The 23,067-nt window shown below is 40.6% G+C and overlaps 1 protein-coding gene across 12 annotated transcripts in view; it reads left to right on the top strand.

The window, feature by feature from the left end:
- Positions 1-23,067, top strand: part of SLC9C2 (solute carrier family 9 member C2 (putative)) — a 107,341-nt gene that overhangs the window by 79,255 nt on the left and 5,019 nt on the right. For 10 of the 12 annotated variants that reach the window (XM_077901700.1, XM_077901710.1, XM_077901709.1 and 7 more), the window contains 8 exons: positions 33-181; positions 2,292-2,417; positions 8,240-8,338; positions 11,869-12,036; positions 13,844-13,975; positions 18,077-18,262; positions 19,749-19,833; positions 21,726-21,781. In XM_077901700.1, the coding sequence (XP_077757826.1) occupies positions 33-181; positions 2,292-2,417; positions 8,240-8,338; positions 11,869-12,036; positions 13,844-13,975; positions 18,077-18,262; positions 19,749-19,833; positions 21,726-21,781 (1,001 nt within the window). The remainder of the gene's footprint in view (positions 1-32; positions 182-2,291; positions 2,418-8,239; positions 8,339-11,868; positions 12,037-13,843; positions 13,976-18,076; positions 18,263-19,748; positions 19,834-21,725; positions 21,782-23,067) is intronic. The other 2 variants (XM_077901702.1, XM_077901705.1) reach the window with 2 other exon arrangements.

Genomic DNA, 23,067 nt, shown 5'->3' with positions numbered 1-23,067 from the left:
TGTTTGCTTACTGATAGTTTTATTTGCTTCAGGACTCATAGAGCATGAGGGTCGTGATGTTGTCATTGCTTTGAAGACTAGGCAGGCAATCCGGAGGGTTATTGCTAAAGCTCTGAAAAACCTCACCTTCCTTTGGTCAAGAGGCATTATTGATAAACATGAGGGCATCGAGATGAATAAGGTAATGAAGCAGTTTTCCATGTTGCTTGATTCCATGGGCCCAACACTCAAGCCTGCATTGTTACTTGAGCAGAGTGTAATGAGTGAGGAAGATTAAATCAAATTTTAACTCTAATTTGCTGATAGCCTTTGTTAATGCCAGTGGTAGCTAGCGCCAGTGCTACCTGGTGCACACCATATCAAAACTGTTTGGTTGCAAGTAACAGAAACTAACCTGAGTTAGGCTTAGCCAAGAAATAGGGCTAGGGGTTTCTTATAAAGACACATGATGTCTTACCGAACCCACAGTAGCCAGACCATGTGGCCAGGCCTTGGAAGTGACTTGACTATGGATAGAAAGCTTTCCAGATTCTCCATTTCCTATCAGAGTTGGCATCTTCTTTGGCTCCCTCTACAAGCTCAACTACATTTTTCTGCTTCTCTGTCTACTGGTGGAATGTGTACTGACTGGTCCTAGCAGCTGTGGCAAGGGAGTGGGAATCACATAATGTTAACATCATAGGGAGAGGATCAGCTTGTGTGTATGTGTGCTTGTGTGTTTTGGTGGAGGTCAGGGAGGGGACAGTTCTGAGAGGAGAGGAGCAGGGAAGGCACTATTAATAGCTGATAAATAGACTTTTGAAAAATGATAAATGTATTTGCAAAAAAATTAGGGACGTAAGACAGAGGAAAACATGTTTAATATTTAGTACTATCACCCCATCACATGTGCCATCTAGATCATTTATTTGTGCAAATGTGATTGTTCTTTCTATCCTTTGCAAGAATCTGTTTCCTAGCATGCAGAAACATGGAAGTTCCGGTCTTACATTCTGTCTGTGTTGCTGTTCCGGGTATCACATGCTTTTCCTTGTCACTGGCAGCTCCTGGCCAAGTTTCACAGGCACTGTGCTTCTGGTCATTCCCTGGACATAGTCCCCTCTCCATGGTCCCCAAAGGGAAATGGGTGTGGGACAGGCCAGCTTTCCCCTTTAAGGCTCTATCTCTTTAGACTAATATCATGGTGAAGGACTAAATGGGTAATATGATTCTTCCTTAGTGTCTGATAGAAGGAAGAAAAGGGCTAGTACAGTATTCTTCAAGCTATACCTCAACACACACTGTGTTTTCTATTCTATTTTTTTCATTCATCACTTTGAAGGCTATATAAGATTCAACTGAGTGCTTGATACCCATTAATTTAAATAAATAAATAAATTATAGCCCTTATGAAGAGAGAGATCTTTTTCCTATAGGTTTGTTTAGAAAGGTAATAGGTAAATCAATCATTCAATAGTTACTTATTGAATGCAATACTGATTGTCTAATTGTCAGCCACAGAGATGTAATTATCTTCCAATTCATAAGGAGCTAGTTGTAAGGAGTTGATTAGCTAATCCAATTTAATTGAATAAATATATGTTGAATACCTGGTATGTACCATGGACTCTTAAGGAGATTGGAATACTTAATACACCATTGACCCCAAAGTCCATGGGCTCTTCCTCATTCTTTCATTTAGTCCTTTATTCATGAAGTCAACAAAAGTTACAAAATAGGAAGGTGAGGCAGATAAGTAAAAGTAATAATATTATAATGTAATTAGTTCCATAGGGAGAGTTGTAGGGTATGCCATTAGAATAAGATAGACAGGTGATTATCTCTTACCTTATAGGGAAGCCAGAGAAGATTTCTGAGAACCCACAAAACTGGAACTATATCCTTCAAAATTAGAAGAATTTAGAGAAGTAAATTCATACATATGTATGTATGTAAGTATAGAAGTAAATCATACATATGTAAAAGATTTGAGAATATGTGGCATTAAATTGTACAGTAACCAACTGTGAAGTTTAAGTGATATGAAATTAAGACACAGTGGAATACAGTGTTAACTGGATTATAGAGATACTAAGTTCAATATGAGTTAATATATCAATTCATAAATTCAATGAGTTAAGAGAAGAATAGGGACCAAAAAAGGTTAGAGGATAATTTAAGTAGGGTGAAAGAAACTCAGTCAAAATCAAAATAAGCTTACATAATGGTAGTTTTGTTAGATTTCCTAAATTTTTACCTATTGTCCTTTTTCACAGGATATGATCATCATTATTTTGATTGTTTGTTTTCAGGTATTTCTTGCAAAAATAAAAGCACTGAATAACTTTCCAATGGCAATTCCACCACCTACTCCTGACAAATATCTTCATAATATTGTTTGGCTGGAAAATAAAGATGTTCTCATTGAGTTCTTCAAGGTAAAGATTCTGTCTTCTATTCTGGCTCAGGTTTGATAATAATTATTTTCCACTTCCTAATGCAAGACTAACAAAAAAGCATATTCAAAGCAAGAATCCTGTGATGGCTAATGAAGGGTAAGCCAAAATGGAGGCCCAGCAAAACCCGGAAGAGTAGATATCATTTTGAGCCAAAGGGCAAAGATGGTTTTCCACAATGGCTTATCTGCTTAGGATAAGGTATCTGTGCGACTAATTATTAACCAATCCCATATTACTTTATGTTGTAGAGTTCTGGACTTCCCGATACGCACTCTGAAAAAGACTTTTTTTTTTTTTTTTTTTTAAAGCATGAGTCTCAAGTTTAAATTACTATACAGGCCAGGCAGATGATATAAACGTAAAACAAGCTGTATACAGTATTATAGGGAACAATGAGAACTGTGGCATATTCCAGAGTTCATGCTCTGTCTAAAGTCAGCTGAGTGTTGCTTTGCAATTTTAGACTCTTTCAAGAAATATTTTTTGAATATCCTCTTTGTGCTGGAGACTGTTCTAGGTTTGAAGATATGCCAGTGAACAAAATAGATAAAGTCCTTGCTTTGGATTTTATATTATATGGATAGAGATGGACAAAAAATACACCAACATACACAAATATATAGTCTATTAGATCATTGTCAATGCTACGGAGAAAAAGGAAGAAAAGGAAATATAGTGGGGAAGCTATTTTATATGGGATAATCAGGGAAGGCTGCTTGAATAAAGTGACATTTGAAGAGAGATCTGCAAGCAATAGTATACCATGTAGATAATCTGAGAGAAGAGCATCCCAGGCAAGTGCAATGCTCTGGTGTGGAGTGTGCTGTTTGTTCAAGGAACATCCCCCAAAGCCCCTGTGGCAGAAGTAGTGATGGTGGGACCAGATGAAGCTGGAATAGTTGCAGAGCATGAGTTTGTAGAACTCTGTAGGCCAGTATAAGGACTTCAGCTTTCACTCTGAATTAAATGGAAACATATGGGAAGGCTTCAAACAGAGAAGTGATATGATCTAACTTACATTTAAAAGTGACCACCTTGTTGCTGTGTTGGGAATAGGCTGTAAGCGGACAAGGGCAAGCCAGAGAGATGATTCCTGTAATGGAGGCAAGAGGTGATGGTGGCTTGGATTAGTGCAAGTGGTAAATAGACTCTCGATGTCTTGAAGGTAGAGTTGATAGGTATTTATGGAAGGAGTGTTAGGGAGAGAGGACAACTTCTGGGATTTTAGTCTGAAAATAGAATGGAATTCCCATTGACTTAGAGAAGATTTATATGGAGAGGACAAGCATTTGATTCTGAATGAGTTAAATTTGAGAAAGCTATTGGACATCCAAATGGAGATGTTGAGTAGGCACCTGGAATTCAGGTGGGAGGCCAAATGGGAGATAGAGATTTTGGAGTTGTCCAGAATAGAGATAATATTTAAGGTATGAAGACTTGATGCACTAATTTAAGGAATTATTATGGACATCCAGGAATTGAGTCTTGGGCTATCCAACATTTAGAGCGAAGATGAGGAGGAATTAGGAAAAAGAATAGAAAAAGAGAGCAGATTTCTGGTTACCTAGTAGAGGATGGAGGGAGGGGGAATTGAAGAAAGATAGTCAAAAGGTACAAACTCCCAAGTTATAAGATAAACGAGTACTGGAATGTGCTGTACAACATGATGGCTATGTATTTAACACTGCTGCATGGTATATTTGAAAGTTACTAAGAGATTAAATCCTAAAAGTTCTGATAATAGGAAAAGAATTTTTTTTGGTAACTAGATGAGGTAATGGATAACTAAACTTGTGGCAATTGTTTCATAATATATGTATGTCGAGTCATTATTCTGTATACCTTAAACTTGAACAACTTCATAGAACTGGGAAAAAAAGAATTGAGGAGGTGGGAGGAAAACTAAAGGAGAGTAGTATTCTAGAAGCTGAGTGAAGAAAGTAGTTCTTAAAGGAGCCCATAAGCAACTATGTCAACTGCGGCTGAGGTCAAATAAGATGAAGATTGAAAATTGACTATTATATTTAATAATGTAGAGGTCAGGTTTTTAAAAGAAAATCCATAGATCTGAATTTTTATGTGAAATTTCCAAATTTTAAAAATTTGACATCAATTTAGAATTTTGAAAATATCATGCAGGCCAAACAAAATACATCCTTGGATTGGATGTGACTCATAGACTACCATTTTGTGGCTTTGGTTTTATTTTTTAAATTATTTTTTAATTTTTAAATTTTTTTAAAGATTTTATTTATTTATTCATGAGACAGAGAGAGAGAGAGAGGGAGGGAGAGAAGGGCAGAGACATAGGCAGAAGGAGAAGCAGGCTCCATGCAGGGAGCCCTATGTGGGACTTGATCCCGGGTCTCCAGGATCATGCCCTGGGCTGAAGGTGGTGCTAAACCACTGAGCCACCTGGGCTGCCCTGTGGCTTTGGTTTTAAGTGGTTATTGTATGAATTATAAGGCTTATAACGTTTTCATCAACCAATCAAAACCTCTGTTAGATTTTTAGAATCAGGAAAACACTGTGACAAAGAATGGTGTTTGCTTTACCACAAATTTAGTTGTACCATGCTTTGTGAGCTAGGCAAATAGATATATAAGGCATTTGTTTGTCCACAATTAGGGCATTTTGCTTGTTTTCTAGAAAGACAGCAATCATAATGAGATTCTACTGAGCTTTGAATATCTTTTTTGCTATACTAATGTTTCCTTCATACCAGAAATTTTTGAATTTTTCTTTTGAAATTGATCTGAAATTTACTTGAATTAAGACTCTTTTGGTTGAAAGTAATAAAAACTTACTTGAACTAGTTTAAGAAAAGGGGAAGTTGACCTGGAAAGACAATGGGGTGGTGTATAGAAGCTGCTAAGAAATAACTAACTAACTATGGGCAGGGTAGGATTCAGGCCAGCTCAGGAATATTATTGGTGGGCTTCTGTGGACCTTTCTTCTAGTACTTGGATTTCATGGCTCAGTTCTCAATTCCCAGGCTCTTTGCCTCTCAGTTCAAATTCTTGAGAGAGAAATCCACCTGGCCTAATTTGGGTCTGATGTTCTGCTTTGGCAAGTACAAGTGTGGCTGCAAGAAGGAGGAGGAAATCTGATGGGATGGATGGCCAGCGGCCAAGGGATAGTTGGAAAATAGATCTCAAATAAATAGTCCTGAGAGATAGGAGATGGTCTTGGACTGGGAAGAAGGTATCTCAAAGGTGTTTCTTATAATTTGCATTCTGCTTAGTTTTGTTAAAATCCAATTTAAGATAAAATTAGAATTTGGTTCTTTATAGGTAGTAATTTTCCAAATGTAATTAACTGACCATCCAGCAGTGACTGAGGAGGAATGGGAAACTGATGAGAAGAAGATCACTCTATAAATTAATGATTCATAGATACCTAAGGTGAACCTGTCACTGGGGCACAACCTTCTTCCTGTCCCTAACTTTCCAAACCTCTGTAAGGCTGTTGGACTTTCTTAACCCCCTTATTGACTTCCCTCACTCTAAGTGCCCCCTTTCCTTAATATGTTGTAATATGTTCTTCTTTTTTTTTTTTAAAGATTATATTCATTTATTAGAGAGAGAGACAGAGATAGTGAAGGAGATAGCACATGAGAGAGAAGGGTGCAGAGAGAAGAGGGAGAAGCAGGCTCCCCACTGAGCAGGGAGCTGGATGTGGGGCTTGATCCCAGAACCCCGAGATCATGACCTGAGCCAAAGCCAGATGCTTAACCGACCAAGATACCCAGGCGCACAAATATATAGGTTTTTGACAGCCATTTCAATTGGATTTTACCAGAACAAAAATTGTGATGAATTGGGAATACACAGGCATTATTCTCATTAGGGACAGCCCATGGATTATGTGGTTAACTAAAATCCACAGTAAACAAAATAAACACCCCTGATTGTAGGCTGTAATTTCAATCTTGGTTTCCATCACAGCAACAATACTTAATTTTAACTACTACTCCCTTCTTTCATCCTCCAACTGATGTGGTTAATTAAAAACGTAATGGTCGGGACACTCCGGTGGCTCAGTGGTTGAGCATCTGCCTTTGGCTCAGGCTGTGATCCTGGGGTCCTGGGATGGAGTCCTGCATCAGGCTCCCTGCAGGGAGCCTGCTTCTTCCTCTGCCTGTGTCTCTGCCTTTCTCTGTGTGTGTCTCATGAATAAATAAATAAAATCTTTCAAAAAAAAATCCTTTAAAAATGTGATAGTCTATAATGATAAGCCAAAAGTCAGTGGTAGAAAACCAAAGTCTGAACAATATAAACGCTGGATAATTGGCTTTAGGTGACTTTTTTAAAAAAATTGTGAAGCCATCCATGCTGGTTTCAACACTGAATTCAGAAGTACATGAAGTAAAACGTGAAAACTCGTCACTCCTACCCCATACTTAGAGATAACCACTGTGAATGATTTAGAGATATGTTTCCTACATATCTTTGAAAAATGCAAATCTGTCACCCTGATGCTTCTGTTAAAAACCATTCTGTTGCTCCTCCCTGGTTTTGGGAAAAAGCTCAAACTCTTAATGTTAAAGAGGCCTGGCTCTGGCTCATCTCTCCAGTCCTTGCTCCACTGGGGCTGCAGGATGACTTTCATGGGTCCTGGCACTTTGGCCTTAGTGAGCCTCTTCCCACATAAAAAAATGACAAAAAATTCTACTTTATGACTGTGTTAGTATAAAGATGAATTATATATTAGTATTAAATGTTTTAGTATTAAAATATTTTCCTCAACCTAGAAGTTATTTATTCTCTTTTGGTTTAAAAAAAAAACTAGAATGTTGTGAGTTGCTAAAGTATTGGGAATCCTACACACTATGGCTACTGAAGCTAAATTGATAACTCAGTGCTGGTCCACACTCCTCCCTGTGTGAGACATACTGAATCTTCTGCAGTTACTCCACGTGCAGATGTTCTATTTGCCTTTGGGTCTTCACATATACTGAGTCCTCTGCCCTGAGTGATGTTCAATTCATTGTATCCTGGCTATCTGTTACCCTTTCTTCAGGCCTCAGCTTAGCTCTTCCTTCCTCTTTAAAGTCTTCCATGGACACCCAAGACAGGGTCCTGTGGCCTTTTTGGACTTTTCCAGAGCATCCTGTCTCCGTCTCCATTGTCCGAAGTTTCACACTTTATTGTAAACATCTACTCAATTGAGCATTTATTGGGTATTTCTACCAATCACTGTGCCTGGTACTAATCACAAAATCTATAGTTTGCTTGCTTGTCCCTTTTTTTTTTTTTTTAAGATTTATTTATTCATTCAGAGAGAGCAAAGAGAGAGGCAGAGACACAGGTGGAGGGAGAAGCAGGCTCCATGCAGGAAGCCCAATGTGGGACTAGATACTGGGTCTCCAGGATCACACCCCAGGCTGCAGGCGGCGCTAAACCGCTGCGCCACCGGGGCTGCCCTGGTCCCTTTCTTTTAAAAAAGTTGATGAGGGGGACACCTGGCTGGCTCAGCAGTTGAGCGTCTGCCTTCCGCTCAGGGCATGATCCTGGTGTCTGGGATCGAGTCCTGCATGGGGTTCCCTGCGAGGGGCCCACTTCTCCCTCTGCCTGTGTCTCTGCCTCTTTCTCTGTGTCTCTCATGAATAAGTAAATAAAAGATTTAAAAAAAAAATTGATGAGGTATGTCAGCATGTTATAATTCATTAACAACCAAAGAATATAGTTTGTACGGTTTTTTTTTCTACTTGAAAACCATTTTAGCTTTAAAGTTTTATTTCTATTTAGAAAAGAAGACGATGAAAATTTTGTGTTGACTCTCATTAATTTTTCTTGCAGGAGAGAGCCAAACTTGCCTATTTTGATTATGGAGATGTCATTTGTAGAGAAGGTGAAATGCCACAAGGAATCTACTTAATTATTTCAGGAATGGCAATTGTAAGGGACTATTTATACTTTACTGAAAATTTATTTTGAAATATATGATTTTAACATAAGGAGAAATTTAGGAACCTGGAAAGTTTAAAATTTTTATAAAAAGATTTATATATTTATTTTGAGAGAGAGGGTGAGGGAAGGAGGGAGGGGCAGAGGGAGAGAAACTCAAACAGACTCTGTGCTGAGCATGGAGCCCGAACTGCCTCCTTCCCAGAACCCCGAGATCATGACCTGAGCTGAAATCAAGAGCTGATGCTTAACCGACTGAGTTACCCAGGTTCCTTGAAAGTTTTAAATTTTTAACATAATTTCTAAATGAGACCATTTTCACTCAGAGTGAACACTACAGCTGAAAGATAATACCCAACATCTTAAGGGCATTTCTCATTTATCAAAATGCTTTTATAGTCAATACTTATTCCTCAAGGCAATCCTGGGAGGAAGTGATATTTTCCATGATGTTTAGATAGGGAACCCAATACTTGGAGTGGTTGAATTACTAAAGGAAATGACAGTCAAGAGTGAGGGGATGTGGACCGACTGCAGTGTCAGATCCTTACGGAGGTCGAATAGAATAAGGATTGAAACTATGACTTTTACCTAACCAACAGGATACTTTTGCTGATCAGAGAAAGATGTTATAGAGTGAGGAGAATAAGAATCCTTTAGAGTCTGAATGCTGGTAGCTGAATACATACATGGGTGAGCCCCTAGCTTATGGCTCAAATAATTCCTAGATCCTAAATGATGTTTATAAGTAACAAACTCTTATTATAGTGCACATAATATATTTGACTTTCTATTTTGGAAGAGATATTTTCAGACCTTAAAGATATCCAATTGATCATGGAAATAAGCTATTAGGATAAATATAAGACTAATACATGTATAGCACTTATGAAATGTCTCAGGTTTAATCTGATGGGTAGTGAAATGGAATAGAGAGGCCCAGCAAAAGTTAATCGAAATAGGCTTTTAATGGGACGGGCTCTCCGGCAAGGTTTTGGGCCCACAGGGGAGGGAGAGAGCAGGGAAGTCCCGGTCAGGGGAGGGCAAGTGGCTTTTTAGCGGGGGAGGGGTAAGGGGCTGTGTGTCTGGACGGAGTGATAGGTATCAGGCATATTACTGGTGAAATCGGCCTGGGGCAATAACTGCCCATGCCCTTATATGGGGTCTGGGTAAGTATGGTTCAGGTTTCCTGCACAGGTCCAGTCTCCCCCTGATGACATGTCTTGTGGGGGGGGAGTCTGCTGGTGCTGGGAAAGTTCTGAGGTGGGGGCAACAAGGTGGAGGGCCTGCTGCCATTTTGGTGGTGCCTCCCAATCCCCCTTGATCCCGCCGGCCCAACAAAATGCCTGGTGCTGTTCATTCACTCATTCATTCATTCAACAAATGTTTGCTTCATTTGTGAAGCAAATGAAGCAGGCACTGTTCATTTTAGGCACAGAATTGACAAAACAGACAAAAATCCCTGCTTTCTTAGAGTTTGCTTTTTAGTAGAGGCATGGAAGGAGATAGGACAGTGAGCAAAATATGTAAGCAAAATATGTCATATTTAGAAGTAACTGACAGATGAAGAGATCAGTTGTAGTTTTTTTAAGGGTGGTCAAAATGGCAACATATTATGACATTTAATTCTTATAACTACCTTATTTTTCACATGGGATAACTGGTGCACAGAGAAAGTAATTCAGTTGTCTCCCAAGGGTACACAGTAAGAGGTCAAGGAGGACTTTGAACTCATAGAGTTGGCCTCAGTATCCATGTCCTTAGCCATTATTCTATGCTGCTTCCAGTAGAATCCTTGCACTATGCTCCCATTAGAATCATAACAAAAATACACTGCTACTTGTGTTTGTTAGATATATCAAATTGAACACTTAAAAACTGCAAAATACATTTTCCTTTGGGGAATTTTCCTGCAATGACTGGACCAGTTAAGTCTTCTTCAAGAGTAAATCCAACAATATTTGGGCTGAAGTTGTTATGTTAGTGTTCAGTTGATGCCATAGGAACTCAGCATACATTTAGTGGCTTAGACTGATGATCTCATAGTTGTTTGTTCAGAAGTCGAAGTTGGTTTCTATGCTTGAGTCTAACAAGGCCAATATCAAAGGGTCAGCAGAGCAGTGTTCCTTTCTGGAAACTCTGAGGACAGAATCCATTTCCAGATTAATTGAGGTTGTGGGCAGAATCTAGTTGTTTATGGCCATAAACAAAGAAGCCCTGCTTCTTTGCAGGCTGTCAGCTGCGACCCATCTCCAGCTCATAAAGCTCCTTCCATCTTTGGACACAGGTACTCATCTCAGAGCTGAAGTACAGCCAATCCCTCTCTTGATGCCACATCTCTCTGATTCTGCTTCCTTTTCTACTTTGGAGGGTCCTTGTGATTGATTACATTGGCCCACCAGGATAATCCAGAATCATCTCTTTAAAATCTGTTGATTAGTAACCTTCATTCCATCTGCAAAGTCCCTTCCCAGTGGTCTCTAGATTAATGTTTGATTGAATAACAAAGAGAGGAATCTTGGAAGCACTTCTTTAAAATCTGCCTGCAGATGTTATCTTCTTTTCTTGGTTTATAAAAAGACAGAGACATTGTTCCTTGCTCAAAGAGCCTTTGAACTGCATTCAGAATTAGAAGAATGTCAAAGCCCTTTGGAAGCATGAATGCCTCTAAAAATCTGAATGGTAATCACTGGCAGAGGGGGCAGTTTCATAGCAACTTCTTCAGTGACCCTTTGTTCCCTGTTTCCTGTGTCCTGAACAATAGCCTTCCTTTTTGATGTTTACAGCTAAACTTTCTGAAAAATTTTGTAATCCTTCTGGTTGATTCCTGCGGGTTCCTCCTGAAATCTCATAGCTTTCTTATTTCCCACATTCACATCTATCCATTCTTTTCCTGAAGTGACTCACCGTAAAGACCTTTTTTCTGTTGATGGCCCATGGAAATTTTTTTTTTTTAAAGTAATTTCTACTGCCAACATGGGGTTCAAACTGGACCTGGAAATCAAGAGTTACATGCTCTATGGACTGAGCCAACCAAGCGCCCCTTGTGGAAATTATTCTGAAACATTTTAAAGGGTGACACGGTTGATGGAAACCATGGCTTGGTTTGGAGGCATACTAATTCATGGCATCTGATTTCTGCATCCATGCAATCAAAGGCCTTCATCCACCTGAGGCACTAGCCCAGTATGATAAGAATTTCTAATAGACTCGGAGTGGGTAGTTGCATTAGTTGCAGACTGCAATCAGTACTTTTGGTAGGATTTTTTATGGAAGGAAGGTATAAGGAAGTTGTAAATGGGGTCATTTGTAAAGATAAAGATTGGAAACAATCCTTCCCTTGGAGAATTGAAATGTGAAAGAAACTGTGATTTTTTTTTTTTTTTTGGAAGCCTTAATACCTTTTTCACAGCTTAAAGTGTTCATAAAGAATCTTTTCCTTCCATTTTTAATAATGCAGGAAACAGTGGGAGCTCCTATGGTTTGGTCAAGGATTTTTAATTTTGGGTTTCACTTTGCAGTTGCATAGTTCACCTCCTACCTTTGGAATAGACAGTAGCCTAAGGTCTGAAAGAGGGTCCAAATCCATGTTTACAGAATACTGTACCAGCGGGGACATAATTGGAGAGCTGAGCTGTCTGCTTAAGCGTGAAACTGAATATACAGCCATCTGTGAAACTATTTTACAGGTAAGAAACTGGTTCTGTCTGTATTGTGGGCTATTAGTTAATTCTTCCTGAAGTAAATAAGGAATGCCAGCATCTTTTCTTCCTTTGGGTTCTGATATTGCCCACCCAGATACTGTGAAGTAGCATAGACTAATTGAAAAAAGATTTAATGTCTCACATCCTGGCTGTAAGACCTGGAGTGAGCTATTTTAACCTCTTTGTGTCTTAGTGTCCTTGTTTATTTTTTATTTTTATTTTTATTTTTATTTTTTTAGTGTCCTTGTTTATTAAAAGAGAGAATATCTCATCTAACTTTTGATGTTATGAAGATTAGGAAAATATCTAAGTTAGGTGCCTGGCATGTACAGGCACTCAGTGAATGATTCCCATTATGAAAGCAGTGTTTTTAGGTATGTATGTGTGTATGTTTAAATATTTTATTTGAGACAGAGAAAGGTGGAGAGAGAGGGAGAGAGAGAAAGAGAGAATGAGTGGTGAGGAGGAGCAGAGGGAGAGGCAGAAGCAGACTCCATGCTGAGCAGAGAGGCTGATGCAAGGCTTGATCCTGGAACCCTGAGATCATGACCTGAGCTGAAGGCAGATGCTTAAATGACTGAGCCACCCAGGTGCCCCAAGAGAAGTGTTTTTAAAGAATACTTATTTTTACACTCACTTTCTTCCATTTTTCACTGGCTAAGTTAGAAGTTATCTATTCAACAAATAAGCAGCCTGATATTCCACTAGATACTGGGGATTCAAACAGAAATGAACCAGAGTTCCTGCTTACAAGGAATTCTCTAGCTTTTGGGACTGTTACATGCAATAGAGCAGGGTCCAGAGTCTTAGGGGTGTGTGGGACAGAAAGCAATGTTGCTTTGTCAGTTTTATACCATTTCATTTCTGGAAGAGGACAGGAGGCATAATTTAGTCACAAAGCTGAGCTGAAATCAATTGAAGTTCATGTAATTTGAATTCTGAAAGAGCAGTCTTCCTTATTTAGGTAAGCAATTGGCTTCTGGAAACAAATACAGTGAGTCAGCCTGTGGCCAGCATGCAGGAGTGCAAGAGTACCTGTCCTCAGGGCTCCCTGACAGACCAGATTTAGCCCTACTCACGGCTGACAAAAACCAATGGCAGAGACATGAGTGGTGGTGAAACAAGAAAGGAATTAATTTCAGTGAGGTTCACCTGGGGAAGAAGACAGCCGACTAGAAGCTCAAAGACTCTTCAACATGCTGAAAATACTTCCAAGTTTATAGAAGGAAAGTGTGGGGCAAAATGCATGGGTGGATACATGCAGGTGGTCAGTGAAGGTCAAATTGATCGCTGACAGGGCCTTGCTGGCTTAGGGCAGTCCTTACTGCTTGCAGAGATAGTTTCCTTCCCATCTAGGGATGCTTTGCCCACAGAGGCCTGGGCCAAGAAACAAGCTGGAAAGAAAAAAACAACTAGAAAGTTTAAGGTCAAAATGGAGGCAGCTGAATTCCTCTTTGGAGCCCCCTTCAGTGACTGTGGCAATAAAAATAGATAAGTTTATGTGGCTTAGTTTGTGAATCTTAGGCTCATAAACCATATCTTTTATCATAGCTATGGACTGGCATAAATTTTCCCAGCTATTAGGTATATGCTTTCATCGAACTATAGATTTTGTTAAAACAGTTTCTCTATAGTGCAATGCTTTTAAATGGCAGAGTACCAGAATTGTACGAGAGTCGATAACTCTTCTAAGGGGTTAGATGAAGATTAAATCTTATAGGCACCTTGTCTTCAGATGGCCTTATAATTTAGTTCTCAATCAAGTTTGCTGTTTGATACCTTGTGGTTTTAGGCCTGCTTTATCTCCCTGGAGGATTTGTATGAAGGTTTTGATGTCTTTTGGCCATCTTTGGAATACAAAATATGGCTAAAGTTTGCACTCAGTGTTGCCTATCAGTATTTTGAATCAAGTCTCATTGATGAGGTAAGTTAAACAATTAAAATATGAATGAACTTTTATTTAGTTTTTATAAAATGCATTTCATATTTTTGGGACAGAGAAATTAAGACTGTGATCTTCTAAAATGAGATTCTATGGGTGTCTGGCTTGCTCAGTTGGAAGAGTATGTGACTCTTGATCTTCAGGTCATGGATTCAAGCCCCATATTGAGCGTAAAGATTACTTAAATAAATAAAACTTAAAAAAAAATAAAATGAGATTCTAGAATTTTAGCCACTCTTGTCCTGACTTCCTGCAGATTGTCAATCCATTGGTCACAGCTAATTTCCCAGGGTACCTGCAGTCATACCTTTAAAAAAAGTTATAGGGGGATCCCTGGGTAGCTCAGTGGTTTAGTGCCTACCTTTGGCCCAGGGCATGATCCTGGGGTCCCGGGATCGAGTCCACGTTGGGCTTCTGGCATGGAGCCTGCTTCTCCCTCTGCCTGTGTCTCTGCCCGCCCCCCATGTGTATCATGAATAAATAAATAAAATCTTAAAAAAAAAAAAAATAAATAAATAAAATCTTTAAAAAAAAAAGAAAAAAAAAGTTATAGATTCAGCAAATACTAAAGGTAGATTCCCAGGAACTAAGTAAGCATTAATTGGAATGAGGTAATAAAGTTTGTTGTTTATTCATTGTTTTTTGCCCGTGTGTCTGGGTTTTGGCATTTTTAAAAGAAGCCCCCTGGGTCTTTCTAAAGGGTATCCAATGATGAAAACCACTGCTTTAAACTCTGTCATTAGGGATACAAGAGGAATAGCAGGTGTCTGAAGGAAATAATGATCCCTTTTCACTAATACACAGAAAGATAATGACTTCTGCTTTCAAGCTCAAAATCCCAAGCATTATGAGCCAATCTGCTCAGGCCCAGGGAGATGCTAATTGAGTTTCCTCTTTGGGCTGGCTATTTTTTGGCTTTTCCCACGATCTGAGTGAGGACTGATTGGAGTGGTGTTTATTATAATCTACCTATGTTAATATAAATCTCTTGCCTTTTCAAACTCTTTACTGGGGTGACTAAGACCCTTTTGTGAACTTTTTCTCCAACAAGTAGTAACTCAAGTCTGTTCTTGGATTGGCATAATTTACAATCCATATTTATATCCTATTTAAGAATTATTTGAGCCCCCCTATTATAAGTTAGGAACTTAGGGAAGTGACAGACCTGGAATTCAACAATGTTCATTGCAGTGAGAGACTGGATATGAATGTTGGGCTAAAAAATTAGCATGTCTCAAGAGAATGAGAAGACAAGTCACAGAGTGGGAGAATATAGTTGCAAAAGACACATCTGATAAAGGACTATCATCCAAAATATACAAAGAACTCATAAAGCTCAACAATAGGAAAATAATCCAATTAAAAAATAGGCCTTGGGCAGCCCAGGTGGCTCAGCGGTTTAGCGCCGCCTTCAGCCAGCCCAGGGCGTGATCCTGACGACCTGGGATTGAGTCCCACGTTGGGCTCCCTGCATGGAGCCTGCCTCTCCCTCTGCCTGTGTCTCTGCCTCTCTCTCTCTCTCTGTCTGTCATGAATAAATAAAATCTTTTAAAAAAATGGGCCAGTTTTAGCCCAACTCCCGTCCCCTCCCACCCCCCACCCTAGGGCCCCTCTGGCCAAACTTGCTTAGAGCTCCTGGTTCCTGTTAAGCTAGTGCTGCCAGTGTCTCTTTCCAGCCGTCCTCATGCTCATCTACTGGGACCTCATCAGCCATGATGAGATGTTTTCCAACATCTGCAGATCTGGCTGATCACGGAAGGGTTGTACCTGGAGGCAGAGGGGAAAGATGGTCAGTGGGACACAGGGTAACACTGATGACTTACTCATTGGTGGAAATGCTTCTGCCGAAGGCCCGGTGGGCAAAGGTACTGAAAACACGGTCATCACTGGTGTTGATACGTCCTGAACCATCACTTGCAGGAAACCAGCTTCACAAAAGAAGCCTACAAGTACATTAAAGATTATATGAAATCAGTCAAAGGCAAACTTGAGGAACAGAGGCCAGAAAGAGTAAATCCTTTTATGACAGGGGCTGCAGAACAAATCAAGCACATCCTTGCTAGTTTAAAAAATGATCAGTTCTTTATTGGTGTAAACATGACTCCAGATGGCATGGTTGCTCTGCTGGACCACTGTGAGGATGACCCCATATGATTTTATTTAAGATTCAGAAATAGAAAAATGTTAACAAATTTGGCTATTACTTTGGATATATCACCTGTTGTCATAACTGGCTGCAGCTCTTCATCTACACAATGCCAGGACTTAGACAAATGGGACTGATGTCATCTTGAGCTCTTCATTTATTTTGACCTTGATTTATTTAAAGCGGAGGCATTGTTTTTAAGAAAAAAACATTTCATTTAGGTTGTCTAAAAATATAATGCATTTAAACTAAAAAAAACGGGCTAAAGATCTTTAGAGACATCTCACCAAAGAAGATATATAGATGGCAAGTAAACTTTTTTTACAATCCTATGTTCTCAGAAAAATGTAACAATGTGATTCCATTACCACCTATTAGCATAGCCAACATTTGGAACACTGACAACCTCAAATACTGGTGAGGATATGGAGCAGCAGGAACTCTCATTTATTGTTGGTAGGAATGCAAAATGGTACAGCCACTTCAGAAGACAGTTTGGAGACTTCTTACAAAACTGAACATACCCTTGCCATATGATCCAGTAAACAGTATCCAAAGATTAATTTATCCAAATGAATGTATATTCATACAGAAATCTGAACACAGATATTTTATCAATTTTATTCGTAATTGCAAAAAACTTGGAAACAACCAACCAAGATGTGCTCTAGTAGATAAATGGATAAATAAACTGTGGCATATCCAGACCATGGAATATGAGAGCATGTGCATGAATGGGGGGAGGGACAGAGGGAGAAGGAGAAGCAGGTTCCCCTCTGAGCAGGGAGCCAGATGCTGGGGCTCAATCCCAGGACCTGAGCTGAGCTGAAGGTAGATACTTAACAGACTGAACCAGCCAGGTGCGTCTCCTTTCATTTTTAAAAAAAAAATTCTCAGGCAATGCATATTCATTATCTATAGAAATTCTAGATCTGTATTACAGAAAATACAGATCCAAAACATTAGAAGATGTAATAGCCTTTTACCCTGATTTTACTCCCCCAGAGAATCTTTATTTAACACTTTGACTATGCCCAGCGTGGGGCTTGAACTCATGACTCTGTGATTAAGAGTCATGTGCTCTACCAACTGAGCCAGCCACATGCCCCCAAATTTCTCCTTTCTATTTATTTGTTTGTTTGTTTTAGAGAGAGAACACTCAAGCATGAGCTGGAGGGGGGCACAGTGAGAGGGAGAAGCAGACTCCCCACTGAGCATGGTGCCTCACACAGGGTTCAATCTCCTGACTCTGAGATCATGACCTGAGCTGAAACCAGAGTCAGACATGTAACCAACTGAGCTACCCAGGCACCTGATCCCCTTTTCATTAGGACACCAGTCGTATTGGATTATTTGCCCACCCTACTCCAGTATGACCTCATCTTAACTTAAACAATTATAGTGGTAATGACCCTATTTCAAAATAAGGTCACATTCTAATGTACCAGGGCTCAGAACTTCAATGTATGAATTTTGGGGGGACACAATTCAATCCATATATAGTAGCTCCCTTCCAGCTCTAAAGACTATTATTTTGAACTTTGATGTATGATTCAGACTCAGTGTATTGCTTTATTTTGTTTTGGCTTTTGCTATTGTTTGTTCACTTGCCCAGTAGGGTATTTGCTTACTGCTGGATAAAACTGAATCCACAAGGCATAACTGGCCACCCTACTGAGATGGATTGAGAGCTCATGCAAGCCTGTATGTAAGGCTGGACAGCCATAATCAGGACTACTAATAGTAACAACAGAAAGACCCTGAGTTCATAATCTTGTCTGAGGTCATTCTGAACTCTAGATAAATTCTGTTGGTCCTCGGGTCTAAATGCCTTTTGACATGCTCAAAGGACTCAGCTCAATCAGTGAATTTGCTTTCTTCTTGATTTCATGTGTCATTTAGCATGATTTATAGAAAAAAATGTAATTCTATTGTAGGACTTAGAGTTTCAGAAGTGTGTGACGTTCAATCTGGCATACGTGGAGACTTTATCAAGCTATAATGAAATGACTATTGATAATGTGACCATGAAATTCGTCATTATTGTGTACGGCAGTGTAATTGATACTAAGACAGAGGTACCATATCTTGCACCTTGCATTTTGCCTAAAACCTGTGAGCAGGTAAGGACAGTTATTTCTAAAGAGTTGCTTGCTTTCCATGGTGCCCATAAATGACTTTCAAACTCAACCTACCACTTTAAAAAGAAATATAACATGGAAAGACCCTGCAGTTCTCACCTTAACAAAACAGTCAAAACCTGCCCAGGGCTTCTCTACTGTTATGCAGTTTGTGCCCTACCCAAGAATGTGGCCAGGGGGCACAGGGGGCTGGAATCCCCAAGCTCTCTGCATGCCAAGCCATTTGCCCTGGAGTGGGGCTGTCCCTCCGGAGGGACAGAGGTATATTTTCCCTACCTTACACGGAGGCAGTGACACTGTACACCAGTGTGGTTCTGAAGGGTCTGTACTGATTAGTAAGAAGGGAGTTGAGGAGGGGCCACATCACGTTGTTGCCATGTTAGGGGCTGTGAGCATCTCTTGAGAGTGAGCCCTGGCCTCACCATTCCATTGCCTCTGTAAGGAATAGGAGACTGTGAACACCTAGGGTATAACAGGATGGGGTGACAGGAAGGTGGAGTAGGAGGACCCAGAATTTGCTTTCTCCTCAGAGGGAGTGAGAAGAGGGGGCATCTTTCTCATCTGCTAGTATATTTCTCCTCTTTGGGAGAGATGCTTGCTGCCTCTTTATCAATTAAAGGAAAAGTTGTTAAGTGAAAATTTATGTCCTGGGAAAGTGGGTAAACTTCCTAAAAAGTGCATTTGTCCCTTTTGTAGCATTCTTATCTTTGTACCTCTCAGTAATTCAGAGGGTGATGATAATCTAAATGCTTTTCTAATAGAAAATGAAAATCTCTTTAGCTTTGAAGGAAGGGGTGAGGGCGAGGCAGGGAGCAGCAGGAGCAGTGCTCATAGTTTTAGTTTAAGACACCAAGGTTTAGAGTCAGGCACACTTGGGTTGAAAGCCTGACCCCTGTGCCCACTGGTGTGTGAGCAGAGATGAGCTGCTTTCTGACCCTCAGTTTCCCATTAGTAAGATGAGGCCAGCAGCAGCAGCCATCTGGTAAGGTTCTTGTGAGGATCGAGGGAGGGAGATGGTATCTGGTGTCTAGAAATGAGAGTGATAATTGTTACGTGTATGCTACTTACCTTCTGGGAGGAGAGATTTTGATGGGCACACAGGGTGAATGTTCTAAGGAAAGAACAGTCCTGCTGCCTGGGAAGTCTGGGCCCAGAGCCCTTACACATCAGTGTAGGGTTACAAGTATCTCTATGGATGTTGGGGAATTCCCTGTTTTCCAAACTCCGAATGTCCGTTCTGATTATAAGGAAGGTGTAGAAAGTCTAAAGATGTAAAAGATAATTTTTTGGTCCAAAACTACATGAAACAACATGAAAGGGGATTTGAAATGAAAAAGATAGAAAGCTTAGGCTGGAAGCCCAGTTCTGGGTTTCGGCTTATTTCTTATATTGTTTGAAAAGGTTAGGAAGCAGGCAGCTTAGACACCAAAGGATACTCTTCTGAATAGTTTTGACTTTTTCCCTTTAGATTCAGGGAACTTCAGATCTAAGCAAGCTGCTGGTTGTCCAACCATCTGATCCTGCCAAAAATACTGATGACCCCAAAGTCATGGGTAAGGGCAGCCCATTAGTGATAGGGAAAGCATGCAAAATTCATTTAATTCTAAAAAAAATGACTCAAGGGTATTGTATGAGTTTATCATCAGTCCCCATCCTTGGGCCCACCCTGGTTGCCATATTACTTCTGGGAGGTCATCTACCATAGTCTTCCAGACACTGAAATCCAGCTGGCTCCTCTCTCTCTCAGGTCCTTCCCTTCACATCCGTGTTGGCAGAGAGCAGCTCCCATGTTGTACCCTGTTCCAGTCCTGGGAGGCTGAGGTCACAGAGTGCTGTTGGGCCCAGAGTGACAACGGGGAGGGCATAGACTTTTACAGTGGGTCCAGGTGTGGAGAGCTGGTGTGCTCCCAACAACTGAAGGGAATATGGAACCTGACCCATGCTCTTTGAATATTCTAAACCACAGTTGCAACCACAACTCAACTGTCTTGCCTGAGGTGCACTTTGATTGTTACTAAGTAATTATAGTCACTAAATGTGCCCAACTGCATGTATCATGGTGCTAAGCAGTATACTGAGAAGATGAGGCAGGAAAGCTTTGCTCTAGAGAAAATGCATTCCCATCTTTCAATTAAAGCTCAGGACTCTTGGTCTACCAAGCCCAGGGTTGCCATTTCCCCAACTGCCCCAGCTTGAAAATAGTCATCCTTAATGTGCTTCTCTAATTGGTACCATCCAGGCTTTCCAATTCACAGGATTTGTCAGCTTAGAGGTCAAGCAATCAATTCTCCATGAATTGTTAATTTTGGGGCGGGGGAGGGTTCCAACTGTGTACAGAAAGTGACATTATTATTTTATATCTCATTTCTCATTTGCACAATTCTTTTAAAATGCAGCCCCACTGTGTGCTGGGCTCCATGCTAAGTGCTAGATGGCAAGCAAGCCAAACAAGTGAGAAGAAGAGAAAGACATTCAATAAGTAATTCCATTTCTACCCTAGAAGCAAATTCAACCTCAGACATTCTTGTGGCTTACTTTCTAGGCTCTATATAGAGGTCATGTGCAGCACCTGATTTTGGGGGAGTCCCCTCTGCTCCAGGTCTCCTGTTTAAGCTGGTGAACACTGAAATAATCCTTACTTCAGCCCTCAGAGTCTTCAGTCCGCCACTCTGCAGCTTCCAGAGTACTCTTAGGGCACAGGAGTCCATGGGAGGGCCTGAACTCAGGGCCTAGTGCCAGCCCCTTTGGGGCATCCTAAGGGCTACCAAGATCTTAGCAGTTCCAGGAAGCAGGGCACAGGTCTCCACTGTTCCTGTGCCTCTAGGCCTCTCTCTTTCTTCAGGCTCTCTGCAATCGGTGATTTTTAGATGGATGGTGGTATATCACTCTGTATTCTCCAGTGAATTTGGGACAAAAGTCACAAATGCTAGGCTCATGGACTGGATTCAACCATTGTCCTAGATTTGGTCCACATACATGTTTTGTTTTAAAAATTTAGAGTAAGTTGCAAAGTAGGAAAATCTAAAAATTTCACATTAAAAAAAAATCCAGATTTTGAGCTCTTCTCGAAAAACTCAGAAAGCATGCACTCGGTCCCCATTCCTATATGTGGTAACACTTAGAGCTGAGTAAAGGGGAAGCACATGCTGTGCAGTTTGCCACAGACCACACCCCACCCTCTTGTCTTAGATATGGCCCACTTCCTTGTCTGTGTGACCTGCCTGTTCTCATTTGAATTTGTCAACCCTTGAGTGGGATTCTTGGGAGCCTAATAACAAGCCTCCTTGAGGGAAGAAATTAAAGGGCCCATTTGAAAGGGGAGAAGGGAAAGGGGAGACCTACTAGGTGAAAGCAAATTGATATTTCAAAATATTCTTCTGCTACCTTTACTCTTAAATTCCTAATTTCATTTTTCTGTCTGATGCATGTATTTGGATTGGCTCAGTCAGCACTGGTCTTCGAATGTCCCAGAGAGAATATAATTGGAAGAGAAAATATGAGGTAATAAACTTGACACTTGGATTCAATTTTTCTTACTGTGAATATTAACTACATAAGTGGAATGGGTTGTAAAGCCTAGTAGTAGCAAAATGTAGGTGGTGAGAAAAGAGACTCTTAGTGGCAGCTCATGGATTTGGAAAAATTGGGATAAAGCTTACTTGAATTGTTTAACAATTAAAATGATAGAATGTCTTTGAAAGATGTGATTTTGCCCCAGGACCCCAGTCTACTGGGCACCTTAGGGATGGGGAGGGTCAGGCCACATTCACAATTAGGCATGAGCATCTATGTGCCTGTGCTCCTCCCTATAGAGTGTGCCTTCTCTGAGGATTTGTGGTGCCCCCGGGTATATGGAGCCACAGCCTGATCCAGAGCATCTTCCTAGAGTATCTCTTTTACTTGATGCTCTTTTAAAGGGAGGAAACTCATTTAACCATTAGGTTATCTGAAATGTTTTATATTAAAACAAACATGTTATGGAGTAGGGTGACAAACTTGTCTGAATTTTTACAATAAATCAGGAGACTTCAAACCATTTATTATGGAGAGTCACTTAAATTTTGCCCTGATAGCTTTGCTTGTTTTCCTCAGCAATCAGGGCAAATCTGGAAAGCTTGAGAAGTGCTGAAAATCATGTGTAGAGTGGGAGAAGGGAGGGCTGGTCACACCGGGGCAGGGCAGAGTGGGGGTAATTCTTGGCAGTAGGGGACCTACGAGACTAGTTACTCAAGGAGTCTCTGTCAGAGCCCCTCAAAGAGCTCATTTGGGCTCAAGCCCACAGCTGAGTGGAGAAGACGGCTCTCACAGGCACTAGGTTGCTAGCTAGACAAATGCACAGGTAGACCAGGGAGCAGTCAATGGTGTCCGGGATGGGCTGCAAGGACCTTCAGCACCCTCTCTCTCCCAGTTGCAAAGTCACCCCAAATAAAAATGCTCTCCAAGAGAGCACTTACACAGCTTCAAGAGAAGTTCCTTGGTTCACCACATCCCCAACCAGAGTCACCCTAAGACCCTTTTAATAGAAATTCTGGGTCTGCACAGTCATCTATGACAGTCAGGGTGGTGTACAGTGTGTTTGCTGAGGGAAGGAAGTTTGCATTGACCAAATGTATGACTTATGGTTCCTTATAGAGAACAACTTAGTTCTTTTAGGTAGCCTTCCAAGGTCATCCTCTCCTCAGAGACTTCTTAAAAGGACCCTATTTCACAAATGGGAAACCTAGTTGGGAGTCAAGTAGTTGACTCAACTGACTCCTCATTGTTGCTATCTTTTCCAGGCCCCATTA

Source organism: Canis aureus, chromosome 6 (assembly GCF_053574225.1).
Source record: "Canis aureus isolate CA01 chromosome 6, VMU_Caureus_v.1.0, whole genome shotgun sequence".
NCBI classification, from domain to species: domain Eukaryota; kingdom Metazoa; phylum Chordata; class Mammalia; order Carnivora; family Canidae; genus Canis; species Canis aureus.
This window is presented reverse-complemented; position numbering and strand designations above follow the sequence as displayed.